The 20,239-nt window shown below is 44.6% G+C and overlaps 1 protein-coding gene across 1 annotated transcript in view; it reads right to left on the reverse strand.

Annotated features, from left to right (window-relative positions):
- The window catches only part of LOC307027941 (uncharacterized protein), a 99,476-nt gene extending 79,981 nt beyond the window's left edge, over nucleotides 1-19,495 (reverse strand). The window contains exons 1-2 of the mRNA XM_079662635.1: nucleotides 19,359-19,495; nucleotides 9,107-9,171 (exon numbers count right to left, since the gene is read on the reverse strand). Coding sequence (XP_079518761.1) covers nucleotides 9,107-9,171; nucleotides 19,359-19,386 — 93 coding nt within the window. The 5' untranslated portion in view covers nucleotides 19,387-19,495. The remainder of the gene's footprint in view (nucleotides 1-9,106; nucleotides 9,172-19,358) is intronic.
- Nucleotides 19,496-20,239: the final 744 nt, after the last annotated feature.

Below are 20,239 nucleotides of genomic sequence, written 5' to 3' on the forward strand. Positions count from 1 at the left end.
AGCTTCTCACACACACACACACACACTCACACACACACACACACACACAGACACACACACACACACACACACACACACACACACACACACACACACACACACACACACACACACACACACACACACACACACACGCACACGCCACTTTTCACACACTCCACGGACAGTGTTTGAAGTACACACACCTTGAATGAAACCAAACACCCTGCATTCCCCTCCCCCCAAAACTACATGAGCTTCAGAGTGTGTTTGTGTGTGTGTTTTCTTACCATGGTGTGTGTTCAGTATGTCCCGCTGTGAGGACATGTTCCTCTCTCTCTCTCTCTCTGAGTGTCTCTCCTCTCTCTGCTCTCACCCCTTCTCCCTCCCCTCTGAAGCCCCACCCACAACATCCCTCCCCCCTGAAGCCCCGCCCACAACCCGACACTCCACCCTGAAGGCCCGCCCACCAGCTGACCCTCTCTCTGTCTCCCCCTGCTGGCAGCATGCAGTACTACAAACAGTCCTTTCTAATATGAACTACAAACATGTCAGAGAGCAGGAGGAAATGAGAGAGAGGATTCAGACTGAAGTTGATATCCGGTCACTTCCTCTCTGCCAACATCAGCGAACAAACAGCTGCTCACACACAGGAGCAGGTTTATAACACTGTGATCTAAAGAGAGTCCAACTGTCCTTCATCTGGTCCAGTTTAGTGTGTTTGATTGAGAACAGCTGCAGAGACACTCAGAGGGAGGCATGAGGAAGATGTCTAGATTTCAGACGTTCACACACACACAAACCTTTCTCCCCCTAATTGCAGACTCACCCTCTCTAATGAGAGGATTTCCTACTCTTCTCCCAAACATATCATTATACAAAGTAAATATTGTGGGTGTTTAGTCTTTGGTCAAAGCATCTGAAGAAGTCTCTGTAAGCTGTGACATCTGTTGACTCTTAAGACTATAACCACTAAAGGTAAATGATCTGCAGATGAATCAATACCATAATACAGTCTGATCCAGACTGAAGGCTTTCCTGCATCTCAGCAGCTCCATGAGCACATCAAGAGATATTTAGAGAGGATAGGAAGGCAACAGACATTTAACGTGACTTTACGATCACTGAAGAACACATGTTGCAGACCCTCTGTCGTATATCTGACCTCCGTATTTAAAGGGGACCTATTATGCAAAATGCACTTTTTGATGTCTTTTATACATCAATATGTATGTTTATAAGAAAACAAAACCCTCTCTCTTGTTCTCCGTACCCACATCTCAAAAATAAAAACAAGGGTTCTAACAAGGAGATCCAGGATCTTGGCTCCTATAACGTCATTGGCGACATCCGGCCGACGCGACACGTCCCAACCTACATTCTCCGACACACGTGACACGTCCCAACTTATCATGTCCGGCACACGTGACACGTCCCAACCTACATTCTCTGACACACGTGACACGTCCCAACCTACATTCTCTGACACACGTGACACGTCCCAACCTATCATGTCCGGCACACGCGCGCACAATGTATTTATTGCAATGCTGCTATTATTAATAATACAGGCTACAGCCTGTATTAATAATAGCATTGCAATAAATAAATTGCTATAATAATATTTATTGCAATGCTGCTATTATTAATACAAGCTGTAGTCTGTATTTAATAATGGCAACATTGCAATAAATACATTGTGCGCACATAGCGCATCTCCAAATAAAGGCAATGGCAGGCACTTTAGAAAATAACAAAAAATAAACCAACATCATGTTGATGTTGGTTTATTTGTTGTTTATTTTGTGTGTACTGTTAAACATGTTCCAGTAAAGAAAACAACGGAATTCCTTTTGTCTGAGTTCTATTTTTTCTCTCTCCCGCTGGGGGGGGGGGGGGGGGGGGGGGTCGGTCGAATAATCGTTTATTATTCGCCAGGGCTGCCGAATAATCGATTTAGATCATGGTCAGTTTCTGGCAACCCTAGTCCCAACCTATCATGTCCGGCACACGTGACACGTCCCAACCTACATTCTCTGACACACATGACACGACCCAACCTATCGTCTCCGGCACATGCGACACGTCCCAACCTACATTCTCCGACACACGCGACACGTCCCAACCTACATTCTCCGACACACATGACACGTCCCAACCTATCGTCTCCGGCACACGCGACACGTCCCAACCTACATTCTCCGACACACATGACACGTCCCAACCTATCGTCTCCGGCACACGCGACACGTCCCAACCTACATTCTCCGACACACGTGACACGTCCCAACCTATCGTCTCCGGCACACGCGACACGTCCCAACCTACATTCTCCGACACACGTGACACGTCCCAACCTATCGTCTCCGGCACACGCGACACGTCCCAACCTACATTCTCCGACACACGTGACACGTCCCAACCTATCGTCTCCGGCACACGCGACACGTCCCAACCTACATTCTCCGACACACGTGACACGTCCCAACCTATCGTCTCCGGCACATGCGACACGTCCCAACCTACATTCTCCGACACACGTGACACGTCCCAACCTATCGTCTCCGGCACATGCGACACGTCCCAACCTACATTCTCCGACACACGTGACACGTCCCAACCTATCGTCTCCGGCACACGCGACACGTCCCAACCTACATTCTCCGACACACGTGACACGTCCCAACCTATCATGTCCGTACGGAGCTACAGACCGTACGGAGCCACAGACCGTACGGAGCCACAGACCGTACGGAGCCACAGACCGTACGGAGCTACAGACGTAGCTACAGACCGTATGGAGTTACAGACCGTACGGAGCTACAGACCATATGGAGCCACAGACCGTACGGAGCTACAGACCGTACGGAGCTACAGAGCGTACGGAGCTGCAGACCGTATGGAGCCACAGACCGTACGGAGCTACAGACGGAGCTACAGACCGTACGGAGCTATAGACCGTATGGAGCCACAGACCGTACGGAGCTACAGACCGTACGGAGCTACAGACCGTACGGAGCTACAGACCGTACGGAGCCACAGACCGTACGGAGATACAGACCGTACGGAGCTACAGACCGTACGGAGCTACAGACCGTATGGAGCTACAGACGGAGCTACAGACCGCATGGAGCTACAGACCGAGCTACAGACCGTATGGAGCTACAGACCGTATGGAGCTACAGACCGAGCTACAGACCGTACGGAGCTACAGACCGTACGGAGCTACGGACCGTACGGAGCTACGGACCGTATGGAGCTACGGACCGTACGGAGCTACGGACCGTACGGAGCTACAGACCGTACGGAGCTACAGACAGACGAGAGGATCACTCACCCTGAGACTGGAGGACAGTAATCCTCAAAAACACACCAGGGTCCACCAGCAGAGAAAACGGGAAATATCTCCGTATAGACTCTGTATAAACTGTGGGTGTGTGTGTGTGTGTGTGTGTGTGTGTGTGTGTGTGTGTGTGTGTGTGTGTGTGTGTGTGTGTGTGTGTGTGTGTGTGTGTGTGTGTGTGTGTGTGTGTGTGTGTGTGTGTGTGAGAGAGAGAGATCAGCAGAGCTCCAGCAGAGTCCAGACGGGAGGAAACCCTGACACAAAGCGAGCCTCCCTCTGAAGCATGAGCCTCTATCAGATCACAGCTCACTGACACACTTAATATAGCTATTAAACACACACACACACACAGCAGCAACACGTGTGTGTGTGTGTGTGTGTGTGTGTGTGTGTGTGTGTGTGTGTGTGTGTGTGTGTGTGTGTGTGTGTGTGTGTGTGTGTGTGTGTGTGTGTGTTGTCTGGGCTAATGCTAAGTGGCAGCTGGGGCTCCTAACATCAGTGACCCCTGACCCCTGAGGGGGCTCTGAGTCTCTGGAGAGAAATCTGAATTAATGAATAACAAGCAGCGTCACACAGGGACCTAATGAGGGAGTGTTTGATGTGTGTGTGTGCGTGTGTGTGTGTGTGTGTGTGTGTGTGTGTGTGTGTGTGTGTGTGTGTGCGTGTATAAACTGTTTATCTCCCCAGATGACCCCTGAGTGTCCCTTTCACTTTCTCTCCTGGTGCCTCGTCATCAGACAGAGACAGGATTCTGTAGTTCATGGAATTGTAGAAGACTACAATTCCCACAATACGCTAAAAGATAATGTAGGACTTAATATATATAAAAATGGAAGTGAATGTTATATGGTATTTATTGATTGTTGTGCTTTTATCTTAATGTGTGCATATGTATAAATGTGTCTGCTGATTGTGTATATATTGGATATAAATATTTGTATACATATTTTTACATATGTTTGCATTTTGTATTCCTCTGGATTGTGGAAACGGTAGTTGGATCTCTCTGTACACACATTACATTACATTACATTACATTACATTACATTACATTACATTACACACAAACTGAAGTATTCACAATAAAGTAAAGTAAAGTTGACTGACTTTTTGACTTAAGATCAGAGTGAGTTTGTCATTCTATGTGTTTGACTGGAGAGGTTTTCTTTGTCTCATGAGTGGAAATATTCAGATTAACCACCAGCTGCAGAAGTAATGACTTCACAACTGTGTCAGAAAAGTGTGTTAGAAAGTTAAAACAGGAGCGGTCTGTATGTTCAGGACTGAAGTGCACTACAGGGTTTCAGACGGACACACACAGGAGCAGATGTCTGGACTACGAAGCAGGACGTTCTCTTAGCGGCTAACTTCAGGGAAAACTCGGGGTTTCCGGTCCTACGACGCTGGTCCTCTTTTTAGTGGGCTAGATCTCCATGGTAACTTATGCTTTGCGGCTAACCTGGGGGGTATACTACGAATCTAGTTCAACATATCCTGGATATGTTTGAGTTAGCCGGTTGGCATAATCCAAAATAAAAAGCCGCTCTCGCTAAACGGTCCTACGACGCTGGCTATCAACTCGTTCGCTCAAGCCAGCCGTGTCCTATCTAGTTAGGAGCGCGTTCACATGAAAGGGGTGGTATCTGGAGCATTCGACCAATCACAAACATGGAGAAGCGTACTGACAGCGCAGCGTCATACTTCCTGAATGAAAAGTCAACTATAATATTAGACACATGAAGAAGTTAAACTTTAAACATCCATGACTTAAACACTTGATCCAGGATCAAAGCCACATAGCTGCACCTGCAAGGTGAATACAGCTGGTAACAGAACAAGTGTTTGAATGCGTACATGAACAGGTTTATGATATCACTGCCCCGTCTAAGACACCATCTGACTTTCATTACATTTGACTCGAGTGTTTCCTCAACTTAATGTGTTGCTTCAAATAATCCTTCTGCATCCAGTATGTGACACTGTGAGTGTTGCACGGCCAGATACGGCTCAGCTGACTCAGATAAGGAGATGATACATTATGATGTGATATGCCGCGGACTGTACTTAATGTTACTTTGATCCGTACGGTCTGATCCTCACTGTGTTCACTCTGAGTGTTATTGATCCTCACTGTGTCCACAGACTGTTCACTCTGAGTGTTATTGATCCTCACTGTGTCCACAGACTGTTCACTCTGAGTGTTATTGATCCTCACTGTGTTCACAGACTGTTCACTCTGAGTGTTATTGATCCTCACTGTGTCCACAGACTGTTCACTCTGAGTGTTATTGATCCTCACTGTGTCCACAGACTGTTCACTCTGAGTGTTATTGATCCTCACTGTGTTCACTCTGAGTGTTATTGATCCTCACTGTGTCCACAGACTGTTCACTCTGAGTGTTATTGATCCTCACTGTGTCCACAGACTGTTCACTCTGAGTGTTATTGATCCTCACTGTGTTCACAGACTGTTCACTCTGAGTGTTATTGATCCTCACTGTGTCCACAGACTGTTCACTCTGAGTGTTATTGATCCTCACTGTGTCCACAGACTGTTCACTCTGAGTGTGATTGATCCTCACTGTGTTCACTCTGAGTGTTATTGATCCTCACTGTGTTCACTCTTAGTGTTATTGATCCTCACTGTGTTCACAGACTGTTCACTCTGAGTGTTATTGATCCTCACTGTGTTCACAGACTGTTCACTCTGAGTGTGATTGATCCTCACTGTGTCCACAGACTGTTCACTCTGAGTGTGATTGATCCTCTCTGTGTTCACTCTGAGTGTTATTGATCCTCACTGTGTTCACTCTGAGTGTTATTGATCCTCACTGTGTTCACAGATTGTTCACTCTGGGTCTTATTGATCCTCACTGTGTTCACTCTGAGTGTTATTGATCCACACTGTGTCCACAGACTGTTCACTCTGAGTGTGATTGATCCTCACTGTGTTCACTCTGAGTGTTATTGATCCACACTGTGTCCACAGACTGTTCACTCTGAGTGTGATTGATCCTCACTGTGTTCACTCTGAGTGTTATTGATCCTCACTGTGTTCACTCTGAGTGTTATTGATCCTCACTGTGTTCACAGACTGTTCACTCTGAGTGTTATTGATCCTCACTGTGTTCACTCTGAGTGTTATTGATCCTCTCTGTGTTCACAGACTGTTCACTCTGAGTGTTATTGATCCTCACTGTGTTCACTCTGAGTGTGATTGATCCTCACTGTGTTCACTCTGAGTGTTATTGATCCTCACTGTGTTCACAGACTGTTCACTCTGGGTGTTATTGATCCTCACTGTGTTCACTCTGAGTGTTATTGATCCTCTCTGTGTTCACAGACTGTTCACTCTGAGTGTTATTGATCCTCACTGTGTTCACAGATAGTTCACTCTGGGTGTTATTGATCCTCACTGTGTTCACTCTGAGTGTTATTGATCCTCACTGTGTCCACAGACTGTTCACTCTGAGTTTTATTGATCCTCACTGTGTCCACAGACTGTTCACTCTGAGTGTTATTGATCCTCACTGTGTTCACTCTGAGTGTTATTGATCCTCACTGTGTTCACAGACTGTTCACTCTGAGTGTTATTGATCCTCACTGTGTTCACTCTGAGTGTGATTGATCCTCACTGTGTTCACTCTGAGTGTGATTGATCCTCACTGTGTTCACTCTGAGTGTGATTGATCCTCACTGTGTCCACAGACTGTTCACTCTGAGTGTTATTGATCCTCACTGTGTCCACAGACTGTTCACTCTGAGTGTGATTGATCCTCACTGTGTTCACTCTGAGTGTGATTGATCCTCACTGTGTCCACAGACTGTTCACTCTGAGTGTGATTGATCCTCACTGTGTTCACTCTGAGTGTTATTGATCCTCACTGTGTTCACTCTGAGTGTGATTGATCCTCACTGTGTCCACAGACTGTTCACTCTGAGTGTTATTGATCCTCACTGTGTTCACTCTGAGTGTGATTGATCCTCACTGTGTCCACAGACTGTTCACTCTGAGTGTGATTGATCCTCACTGTGTTCACTCTGAGTGTTATTGATCCTCACTGTGTTCACTCTGAGTGTTATTGATCCTCACTGTGTCCACAGACTGTTCACTCTGAGTGTGATTGATCCTCACTGTGTTCACTCTGAGTGTGATTGATCCTCACTGTGTTCACTCTGAGTGTGATTGATCCTCACTGTGTTCACAGACTGTTCACTCTGAGTGTGATTGATCCTCACTGTGTTCACAGACTGTTCACTCTGAGTGTTATTGATCCTCACTGTGTTCACTCTGAGTGTGATTGATCCTCACTGTGTCCACAGACTGTTCACTCTGAGTGTTATTGATCCTCACTGTGTTCACAGACTGTTCACTCTGAGTGTGATTGATCCTCACTGTGTTCACTCTGAGTGTTATTGATCCTCACTGTGTTCACTCTGAGTGTTATTGATCCTCTCTGTGTTCACTCTGAGTGTGATTGATCCTCACTGTGTTCACAGACTGTTCACTCTGAGTGTGATTGATCCTCACTGTGTTCACTCTGAGTGTTATTGATCCTCTCTGTGTTCACTCTGAGTGTTATTGATCCTCTCTGTGTTCACTCTGAGTGTTATTGATCCTCACTGTGTCCACAGACTGTTCACTCTGAGTGTTATTGATCCTCACTGTGTTCACAGACTTTTCACTCTGAGTGTTATTGATCCTCACTGTGTTCACAGACTGTTCACTCTGTGTGATTGATCCTCACTGTGTTCACTCTGAGTGTGATTGATCCTCACTGTGTCCACAGACTGTTCACTCTGAGTGTTATTGATCCTCACTGTGTTCACTCTGAGTGTGATTGATCCTCACTGTGTTCACTCTGAGTGTGATTGATCCTCACTGTGTTCACAGACTGTTCACTCTGAGTGTGATTGATCCTCACTGTGTTCACAGACTGTTCACTCTGAGTGTGATTGATCCTCACTGTGTTCACAGACTGTTCACTCTGAGTGTTATTGATCCTCACTGTGTTCACAGACTTTTCACTCTGTGTGATTGATCCTCACTGTGTTCACTCTGAGTGTGATTGATCCTCACTGTGTTCACAGACTGTTCACTCTGAGTGTTATTGATCCTCACTTTGTTCACAGACTGTTCACTCTGTGTGATTGATCCTCACTGTGTTCACTCTGAGTGTGATTGATCCTCACTGTGTTCACAGACTGTTCACTCTGAGTGTTATTGATCCTCACTTTGTTCACAGACTGTTCACTCTGTGTGATTGATCCTCACTGTGTTCACTCTGAGTGTGATTGATCCTCACTGTGTTCACAGACTGTTCACTCTGAGTGTGATTGATCCTCACTGTGTTCACTCTGAGTGTTATTGATCCTCACTGTGTTCACTCTGAGTGTGATTGATCCTCACTTTGTTCACTGAGTGTTATTGATCCTCACTGTGTCCACAGACTGTTCACTGTGAGTGTTATTGATCCTCACTGTGTCCACAGACTGTTCACTCTGAGTGTTATTGATCCTCACTGTGTCCACAGACTGTTCACTCTGAGTGTTATTGATCCTCACTGTGTCCACAGACTGTTCACTGTGAGTGTTATTGATCCTCACTGTGTTCACTCTGAGTGTGATTGATCCTCACTGTGTTCACAGACTGTTCACTCTGAATGTGATTGATCCTCACTGTGTTCACAGACTGTTCACTCTGAGTGTTATTGATCCTCACTGTGTTCACTCTGAGTGTGATTGATCCTCACTGTGTTCACTCTGAGTGTTATTGATCCTCACCGTGTTCTGCAGACGTCCCTCCAGGCTGGTAGATGATGAGTCTGATCCAGTAGACTGAAGAGACCCTGAAACACATCATATCAAAGATGATATATCGTATGTAACATAGGGGTGCACCGAATGGGAAATTCTTGGCCGAAACCGATACCGAAAATAGGAAACAGTTGGCCGAAAACCGAATGCCGAAAGGCCGAAAATGATTCATAGAAATATATATATATATAATGTATACATTTTTTACCAATGTTGTTCAGCTACCTGATTATGGAAAAATAAATGATTATGGAAAAATAAATGATTATGGCAAAACTTAACTTAAATAATAATCACTATTATGGGTCCATCAAACATTTAGTCAGCACTTCTGAATGCATACAGTACATTAATTCCAACTCAAGTGCATTTTCTTTTCTCTGTAGGATAACTAGAACAAAGTGCATTCAGAACAAAGCCAAGGTGCTTTAAAATAAACATCTAGGCCAGTAGGCCTACAACAGAATAGTGTAAATAAAGACTGTAACAGCCAGGCCTTCAACAACAACAAATGCACCTATAAGTGCATGCATACAAATGTGCAAACTGGATAAATCCACATGAATGGAACTTTTTACAAATGAAATTACAATTGAATTTCAAGAATCTGTAAATAAGGAGGTCTGTCCTCATAAGCAAAGTAGTAAACATTGTATAAAGATACATAAAGTGAAAACTGGATACAAAATCCACAATCAATTACAAATTAAATTACAATTTCAAGAATCTGCAAATAAGGTGGTCTGTCCTCATGAGCAATGTAAACAACATTCTATCATTTAGATACCGAAAGTACAATATATTGAACACTGTGCTGCTGTCATTTCCCCCTCATGATAACCTGAGATGGTGAATTATAACTCTCAATGAAAATGGTTCAGGAAAGTGGGTATAGAGTAGACATGGAGAACTAGATAAGCTTATGATAAGCCAGCCTTGTCTACTTATGAAGGAAAAGTGGGAGGTTCTTTTAATGAGCAGTAGCTTCTCTGCTTTATCAGCCATAAGTCTGTTCCTCTTCTCATCAAGCACATGAGAGGCAGCGCTGAACAGTCTCTCGCTGTCAGTGCTTGTGATTTGATCTTACTCCGCATATTTGTCCGGGTGTTTAGATTTCAAGTGGTGGAGTAACTGGACGGCCTACCTGCCTGTCAGCCTTCCATCGCTCTCTGTCTCCCCCACTGTCTCTCTCTGTCTCCCCCACCATCTCTCTCTGTCTCCCCCACCATCTCTCTCTGTCTCCCCCACCATCTCTCTCTGTCTCCCCCACCATCGCTCTGTCTCCCCCACCGTCTCTCTCTGTCTCCCCCACCATCTCTCTCTGTCTCCCCCACCATCTCTCTCTGTCTCCCCCACCATCGCTCTCTGTCTCCCCCACCGTCTCTCTCTGTCTCCCCCACCGTCTCTCTCTGTCTTCCCCACCATCGCTCTCTGTCTCCCCCACTGTCTTTCTCTGTCTTCCCCACTGTCTCTCTCTGTCTCCCCCACCATCTCTCTCTGTCTCCCCCACCATCGCTCTCTGTCTCCCCCACTGTCTTTCTCTGTCTGTCTGTCTCCCCCACTGTCTCCCCCACTGTCTCCCCCACTTTCTCCCCCACCGTCTCTTTCTGTCTCCCCAACCGTCTCTCTATGTCTCTCCCACCGTCTCTCTCTGTCTCCCCCACCGTCTCTCTCTGTCTCTCCCACCGTCTCTCTCTGTCTCCCCCACCGTCTCTCTCTGTCTCTCCCACCGTCTCTCTATGTCTCTCCCACCGTCTCTCTCTGTCTCCCCCACCGTCTCTCTCTGTCTCTCCCACCTTCTCTGTCTCTCTCTGTCTCCCCCACCGTCTCTCTCTGTCTCTCCCACCGTCTCTGTCTCTCTCTGTCTCCGTCTCTCTGCCTCTCTCACCGTCTCCGTCTCTCTCTTCCACTGTCTCTCTCTGTCTCCCCCACCGTCTCTCTCTGTCTCTCCCACCGTCTCCGTCTCTCTGTCTCTCTCTGCCTCCCCCACCGTCTCTGTCTCTCTCTGTCTCTCCCACTGTCTCTCTCTGTTTCTCCCACCGTCTCTCTCTGTCTCCCCCACCGTCTCCGTCTCTCTCTTCCACTGTCTCCCCCACCGTCTCTCTCTGTCTCTCCCACCGTCTCTCTCTGTCTCTCCCACCGTCTCCGTCTCTCTGTCTCTCCCACCGTCTCCGTCTCTCCGTCTCTCTCTGCCTCCCCCACCGTCTCTGTCTCTCTCTGTTTCTCCCACCGTCTCTCTCTGTCTCCCCCACCGTCTCTGTCTCTCTCTGTTTCTCCCACCATTTCTCTCTGTCTCCCCCACCGTCTCTGTCTGTTTCTCCCACCGTCTCTCTCTGTCTCCCCCACCGTCTCCGTCTCTCTCTTCCACTGTCTCCCCCACCGTCTCTCCTTTATTCAGAGACTGCATCCATCTCCTCTATAGTCCTGCTCTCTGACCCAGGGGAGGACGCTCAGTGAAGGAGGTCTCTGAGGGTCTCTAAGGGTCCAGGTGTCTCTGAGGACCCCTGACCCCAGGTCTCTGAGGGTCTCAGTGGATCCAGGTCTCTCTGAGGACCCCTGACCCTCCTGCAGCTTCACTTCAAAGCCCCTCTGAATACAGAGCGAGGCCGAGGGTCAGCTGGCAGATTTAAACCTAGACGACTGTAATGATGCTTTTCATTTTCTGAGAAAAAAGTCTGAATCACATTTTAATCATTTTAGAAATAATTTTGCTTTTTCAGATTTTCTTTCAGTAAATCTCAGGATTTAAATGTTTTTTTAAATTCCAAAAAAGAACAAATCTAATTCTGAGCCTTAGGTAGGTAAGAATGGAGAAACTAGCTCGAGGGTTTGAAAGTACGCAGCGGAAACAATCTGCCCCTTCCTTCAGACTTCCTCACAGAGCCCCTCCTCCAACACACACGGACGCGCACATGACCAATGAGGGCACGAGATAAGTTTGTGCACAGATGGAAGGCTGACAGGCAGGTAGGCCATCCAGTTACTTTAGCCGGGTCGGCTCAGATGATTGGTCGTGCTTTTTACAGAACTACGGCTTCAAAGCATGTCATGTATTCATCGCTATCGGGATGTTAAGAGCATTCCATCTGAAGTGAATGACCTACCCCACCTTTAAGTGTTTCTGAAGTGAATGACCTACCCCACCTTTAAGTGTTTCTGAAGTGAATGACCTACCCCACCTTTAAGTGTTTCTGAAGTGAATGACCTACCCCACCTTTAAGTGTTTCTGAAGTGAATGACCTACCCCACCTTTAAGTGTTTCTGAAGTGAATGACCTACCCCACCTTTAAGTGTTTCTGAAGTGAATTACCTACCCCACCTTTAAGTGTTTCTGAAGTGAAGGACCTACCCCACCTTTAAGTGTTTCTGAAGTGAATGACCTACCCCACCTTTAAGTGTTTCTGAAGTGAATGACCTACCCCACCTTTAAGTGTTTCTGAAGGGAATTACCTAGCCCACCTTTAAGTGTTTCTGAAGTGAATGACCTACCCCACCTTTAAGTGTTTCTGAAGTGAATTACCTACCCCACCTTTAAGTGTTTCTGAAGTGAATGACCTACCCCACCTTTAAGTGTTCCTAAAGTGAATTACCTACCCCACCTTTAAGTGTTTCTGAAGTGAATGACCTACCCCACCTTTAAGTGTTCCTAAAGTGAATTACCTACCCCACCTTTAAGTGTTTCTGAAGTGAATTACCTACCCCACCTTTAAGTGTTTCTGAAGTGAATGACCTACCCCACCTTTAAGTGTTTCTGAAGTTAATTACCTACCCCACCTTTAAGTGTTTCTGAAGTGAATTACCTACTAGGGGTGTCACGGTGTGAAATTTTCGGCTCACGGTTATTGTGACCAAAATTACCACGGTTTACGATATTATCTCGGTAATTTTTTTTTTTTTTAGTGTTAACATTAAGGTGACCAGGTACCGATCCGAAGACCTCGAACAACAACGTTGTTCCCCAAACATCCACATCCAACCTGGAGATGAGAGTACATGGAAATAGGGGGCATTCAGCAATGGGTTAAAAAGTAGAGTGTTTATTACAATATAATGTTAAAAATAAAAAAAAACTCTATGAGAAGTGCAGGATTCAACAATCATCAAGTTTGCGTATGAAGTCAAATACCTACATTAATTTATTACCTTAAAAGTGTAATGTTGATGCAGGTAAATGGTAAGTTTAGGTTATTAGGCAAGAAGCCAGTACTGTATGAGAACTAAGCTGTTTAGCGCCTTACAATGGCGTTTAGTAGTGCACTAGCTACCAACGAATAGAGCATGGCACCGCAGTAGGATGTATTTTAAAATGCTAGCAGTGGGCGTGCTTACACTGACATTTAATATCAAGGTTTAACATTTTAGACAATCGGGTATATCGTTGCATTATCCCTTGACCCAAAGTCAGAAGTAACTTAATCATTAATGTGTTTCACTGCACTATTTTCACTGTCTCATGGCATATCAAAGTTTAGCTATTCAACTTAGCTTAGAATGGCGTTTAGCGCCGATCTAAGAATGGTGAACACACGAGAGCAGGTGCATTTGCTAATGTAATGTAAATGATTATTATCAAGATTTAACATTATTGACAGTCGGATATAATTGTTACATTTCCCCTTTACCCGAAGGCAAAAGTTATTTCGAGCATTTCAGCTAAAACTATGTGTTAATATTAACAAATATACCTTGCACTGGCTGTGCAGCTGCGGGTGATGGTCTCGTAGATGAGTGAGCAAATTCGATGTGTTGCTCCCTTTCGCGGATACCTTCCGCCGGCATGTCCTGCACACGGGGGCACCGTCCTCCACCAGTTGCCCCTCTGAGTTTTTTAAATATCCAAAGTAGGACCACACTTCTGATCTTCTGCGCTTAGAAGGTGGAAAAATGGTACCATCGCGGCTTCCTTCTTCTGCTGCCATGCTTAAAGTGAGAGAGTGTGATAAAAGAACCTAGGACTAATGGCGCCTGCGAACGTTCGAAAGTGTCACGTGTGTGGTGTAGAGCTCTAGTAACGCACATAGATAACATTATGTTTTGAAATGCAAAGTATTTAGCGCGGTAACAGTGTAATACAGTGTAACCGTGGGAGTATTAGGGAAATGAAAGCTCTCCCGGTGTAACGGTGTGCGGTAATTTAACCCACCGACATAACACCGTGTTTTGAAATTCAGAAGGTTATCTCACCGTCAAAATATTTTAGCGCGGTTACCGTCTACACCGGTAACCGTGACACCCCTATTACCTACCCCACCTTTAAGTGTTTCTGAAGTGAATGACCTACCCCATCTTTAAGTGTTTCTGAAGTGAATGACCTACCCCACCTTTAAGTATTTCTGAAGTGAATGACCTACCCCACCTTTAAGTGTTTCTGAAGTCAATGACCTACCCCACCTTTAAGTGTTTCTGAAGTGAATGACCTACCCCACCTTTAAGTGTTTCTGAAGTGAATTACCTACCCCACCTTTAAGTGTTTCTGAAGTGAATGACCTACCCCACCTTTAAGTGTTTCTGAAGTGAATTACCTACCCCACCTTTAAGTGTTTCTGAAGGGAATGACCTAGCCCACCTTTAAGTGTTTCTGAAGTGAATGACCTACCCCACCTTTAAGTGTTTCTGAAGTGAATGACCTACCCCACCTTTAAGTGTTTCTGAAGTGAATGACCTACCCCACCTTTAAGTGTTTCTGAAGTGAATGACCTACCCCACCTTTAAGTGTTTCTGAAGTGAATTACCTACCCCACCTTTAAGTTAGGTGCTAAGGTTTAAACTAGCTAACCTTTCTTTGGCTCTCTGTCACTGTGCGTGAGTGTAATGTTTGTGTGCAAGTTAGGCGGGGCCTGCGTGTGTGACTGTGTCTATGAGGGAGAAAGGAAAGCTCCTTTTGGCCGCGGCGGGAATCTGATTTGACAACATAATACTCGATGTGGTCATTTACGAAATGGCATGTAGTGCAATCCACGATGTATCGTGTAAACTCGATATATCGCCCAGCCCTAAGTACAGTTTTATTAATGGGATTGTGACCTTTGTAATCATTTGAGTCTTCTAAACACTTTAGCTCTGCAGCTCCTTCAAAATGAAACGAGAATCTATGCAGTTTTTCCTCTTCTGTGTTCTGAGGTTATGAGCCGACCATTAGTCAAGTTTGTTTTCATAATGTTCTAATTTAAAAAAAGGGTAACCAGTTTGTTTATAAAGTATAAATACTAGGGCTGTCAAGTTAACGCGTTAATAACGCGTTAACGCAAAAAGAAATTAACGCAACTAATTATTTTAACACGATTAACGCATGTGTATTTTTTTTCCTCGGCCGCCCCGTAGTTTCAGAGCGCATCGAGCTTAAAATACCATCTACTGATGCTGACAGCCCCGCTCCTGCTGCCCACTTGCAGCAGACCACACTTCCACGCTCACCGGCAGGCACTGACTGGCTATTGGGAGGACCGGGAGGGTGTGTGTGTGTGGAGCGAGAGAGAGACCTTACGTGTATTGTTGTTAACAACTGGTGCTAGCTAGCTGCGCTAACGGATAGAAGGAGCTGTTTCAATGAAAACAGAGGAGCGACATTTCGCCGACAACTGTGCCGAGCACTTCACTTCATGCAGGTAGCCACACACACACACACACACACACACACACACACACACACACACACACACACACACACACACACACACACACACACACACACACACACACACACACACACACACACACACACACACACACACACACACACACACACACACACACACACACACACACACACACACACACACACACACACACACACACACACACACACACACACACACACACACACACACACACACACACACACACACACACACACACACACACACACACACACACACACACACTTTTTTCCTCGTTTTAGCCCTGGGGTCGTCTCTGGCAAACTTCTTGCCTTTTTCAAAAGCCTCGTGGATAGGTAAAGCCCCGGTGACTTTGCAGCTGGCTAAGGGATTCGCCGCTAGTTTAGCAGCGCAGGCGTCTTCGTACGCTTTTAACACACCATCGTAGCGATGTCGATGTTTCAGGTGACTAATCAGGTTGGAAGTATTATAGCTCGTTGCCTTTTTCCCTCCTCGTGGAACTTCTGCTTTGCATTTGTTAATACAAATAGCAAGCGAACTATTTAACTCTGAAACTTTGAAATACTACCGACGACATGTTTGTTTCCTGTCCTGGCTTCACGGCCGCACACCATTTACGTCACAGCCAGGCATGAGTTAGGGAGCGCTGGATTTGTGAAAAACTCCCCTCTTCCTAAACCACTAATACCACAGTACTGGCAAAACGGGAGGAGCCGAGTGAAAAACAAGCGCCCCTCATCCCAATCCACCCACACCGCAGTATGTTTTTCTTTTTTTTTACCCAAAAAATATATTTGATATTAACGGGACTATTAATACTTTTATCGGGTTTATCGGGATGACGTCATAATTCCTAATATCGGCCCGATAATTATGGTGCACCACTAGTTTTAAGACTTGATTGAATAAAGTCATGTCAATCATCTTTGATCCCAGTGTGACACAAACAGCTCTGTTCAGTCTAAAACAATGTATAACCTAGAGACATAATGTAACTGAAGAACATGTTGTGGATTGTATGTGTTGAGAATGCTGAACATGTTGTGCCTTACAATAAAGGAACTTATTTAAATTAAGCTGTATTTGTCTTTTTAAAAAGGAAAGAACAACTAGCATATATAAAAAACAAAACAATAAATCACCAACACATGTATACATAACACAAAACAAGGTTCTTTTAAATGTTGTTTGAAGTAAAATGTTAACTATCCGTATTATATTCACTTCAGATGAATAGTATCAGAAAATGTAAAATAAGAAACCAAAGTATATCAGTAGGTGATTCTCTTTGCCATTGTTTTCATCTAGTCTATACTTTTACAACAATTAAATTCATGGTTTAGGTGGGCCACCCCAAGATTTCCAGTGGCCCCATTTGGCCACCCCTATGAAACATCTCTGGAGGCGCCACTGCTCTCCTGCTCACTGCTGTAGCATGGTCAGTAACTACTGCTACTGACCATGCTACAGATGTTAGTGCAACATCTACAGCTCCTCAACCACAACCATCAGCATCAAGTGCACATGGAGAACTCCATGAACTCCATGAACTCCATGAACTCCATGTCAGGAGTGAAGAGGAGGAATTCAAAGAGTTTATTCAATGATGTGTTCTATTTGCATCTCTGCTTGCCTAGCAGACATCTCTCAGTGGATGTCTGCTCACCACCTCAAGCTCAACCTTGACAAGACTGAACTGCTTTTCCTTCCGGGAAAAGATTGTCCCACTCTTGACCTAACAATCAACATCGGCCCCTCTGTTGTTTCCCCGACTCAGACTGCAAGGAATCTGGGTGTGACCCTAGATAACAAACTGTCCTTCACTGCAAACATCTCTGCTACAACCCGCTGCTGCAGATACACGCTTTACAACATCAGGAGGATACGTCCCCAGCTGACCCAGAAAGAGACGCAGGTTCTGGTCCAGGCTCTCGTCATCTCACACCTAGACTACTGCAACTCCCTCCTGGCTGGTCTACCTGCATGTGCCCTCTGACCTCTGCAGCTCATCCAGAATGCAGCGTCTCGTCTGGTCTTCAACCTTCCTAAATGTTCCCACACCACGCCGCTCCTCCGCTCCCTTCACTGGCTTTCAGTAACTGCTAGAATCCACTTCAAGACTCTGGTACTTGCGTACCATGCTGTGAATGGATCTGGCCCTTCCTACATCCAGGACATGGTTAAACCGTACACCCCAGCACGTGCACTCCGCTCTGCATCAGCCAAACAGCTCGCTGCACCCGCACTGCGAGGGGGACCCAAGTTCCCATCAGCAGAAACACGTGGGTTTGCTATTTTGTTGGTCGAATGCACTTATTGTAAGTCTCTTTGGATAAAAGCCTCAGCTAAATGAAATGTTCTATTTCTAGATGCTTAAATATGTAGTGTTTTATCACATCACGTGCAGTGCCTTGTCTCATCTATGCTGCTGTGACGTAAACATGTTCCAAATTGATCCATTTAGTCAATGTGATGTTAAGCAGAGGAGAAAATGATAGAAAGGTTGGATAGTTATTAACAAATGACTTTCACCATTACGATAAAAAGTTATTATTATTAAATTATTATTAATATAATACAAATATTTAGATATAATTCATTATAATCTGTGTAGCAACTTACCTTCTAACTCAGCTCACAGTTTGTTCATTTTTATTTCATTAAAATGACTTTATTCACATAGAAAGTGACATTAATGGTTGTTTGAACCACGGTTATAACACTATCCGTGTGTAACTATCACTAAGTTAACACAGAAAGCAAACATTAGCTAGTGAGACTGTTTAATGAACTCCATGTATACAGTATTTTCTGTATATTGTGTATTCTTTAGATACTCTAGTGATATGTGTCCTGTGTGTATACTTGCTGCTAATGCTTCATTTTTATTATCTTATTGCATCTTTTAAATATGTTTAACTCGTGTAATGCCTGAAAACACTTCTGCTGTGACACATTCATTTCCCAGTTTAAGATAAATCATTATTTAAATAAAGTATATCTATTTATCTAATGAGCTAAACCGTCGCTTAGCTTAGCGTTAGATGCTAACTGAAGAACCCCATTCATTTAAATGAGAAACATGCTACGTCACGGTGAATGGCGATGCTAATAAGCTAGTTAGCATATATTTAAAACCATATCTATGGTAAAGAGCACCAACACAACAACTCAAACTGTCTTAAAGACAACTGGTGTAATAAATAACTAACATAAAGTCAGCTGAGCATTACAAATCAACTGTTACTCCCCAGAGCCGAACTGGAATAATAACTGTAGCTGTTAGCCGTTAGCCGTTAGGTGTTAACTGTTAGATTTTGACTGTTAGACTTTAGCTGTTAGGCTTTAGCTGTTAGATTTTGACTGTTAGACTTTAGCTGTTAGGCTTTAGCTGTTAGTCGATCGTTTTTAGCCTTTATTTAAAGACAGTTTGAGATTATTATTATTATATTTGGCGCAAATTTTAAAGTTTTTTTGTCAGTTTCTTTCTTCCAAGATTACAGCTGTTGTGTTAAATAAGATAACTTCTGATTCGTGATTAACTGTAAGCTAAGCTAACAGGTGTAAATACACTTGATGAAACAGGTGTTTAATCCACTCACCTGTTAGTAGGTGTTTCCTCTTTAACATTCCTCCGTCCAGCAGGAGCAGATCCTCCTCACAGAGGAACAGTCACGGCCCGTCTACACCAAGCCCCCAGGAAGTGCGCCGGACTCAGATGAAAAATATTCGTGCTGGCCGAACGGCGGTACTACACTTCCGTTTGGTTGCCAGGCCCGGAAACACTTTTTCCCATTGACTTACATGGGGAAAGAATGGTCTGTAAATCGTTGGATAATTTTTTTTAAACTAAATAAACCACCCAGTATGAACACTTGTCTAGCCCTTATTAAAAACATTCGTTCCTCAAGTTGTAAAAACGTGCTAATAACGTAAATTCTGAGAGTTATTTCCCTCTGCATTATGAACGCGCATCTAACCCACGGGACCGCGCCGCCCGGCACGTTCATGTGATGTGACGTGTTCAGTACTACATGAGTTTTACCTTTACCGATGGATGCACAATAACAACGGACCCATATCGCCTTACTGCCATCCCACGGAGCTGTAATAATGGATATATTTCACATGTTTGCTGTAATTCATCATTTGTAAAATATTATACTACATGGGCTGTGTGATGTAAATCTTTTATTAAATAAAGTTAATATTACCGACGTAGATTAACGTCCCTGTAAGTTTTTATTGCACTTGCAATATACCATTAAAGGAGTTGAACGTTGCTGTTTGCTATTACTATAATACCACGCAGGGATAAGCCAGAGTTTACAACCTTTGCATGTGGGCACAACACGTTTTGACCCAGATGAATTAGCTATAACATATGATATCGCCCGAGGAAGTCGTCATACTTATAAAATATATATGTGTCAAAGCTCTAATCAAATTAACAGTTGTATTAATTATACTTGTATATGTATAT

Source organism: Notothenia rossii, assembly GCF_949606895.1.
Source record: "Notothenia rossii genome assembly, chromosome: 2".
NCBI classification, from domain to species: Eukaryota; Metazoa; Chordata; class Actinopteri; order Perciformes; family Nototheniidae; genus Notothenia; species Notothenia rossii.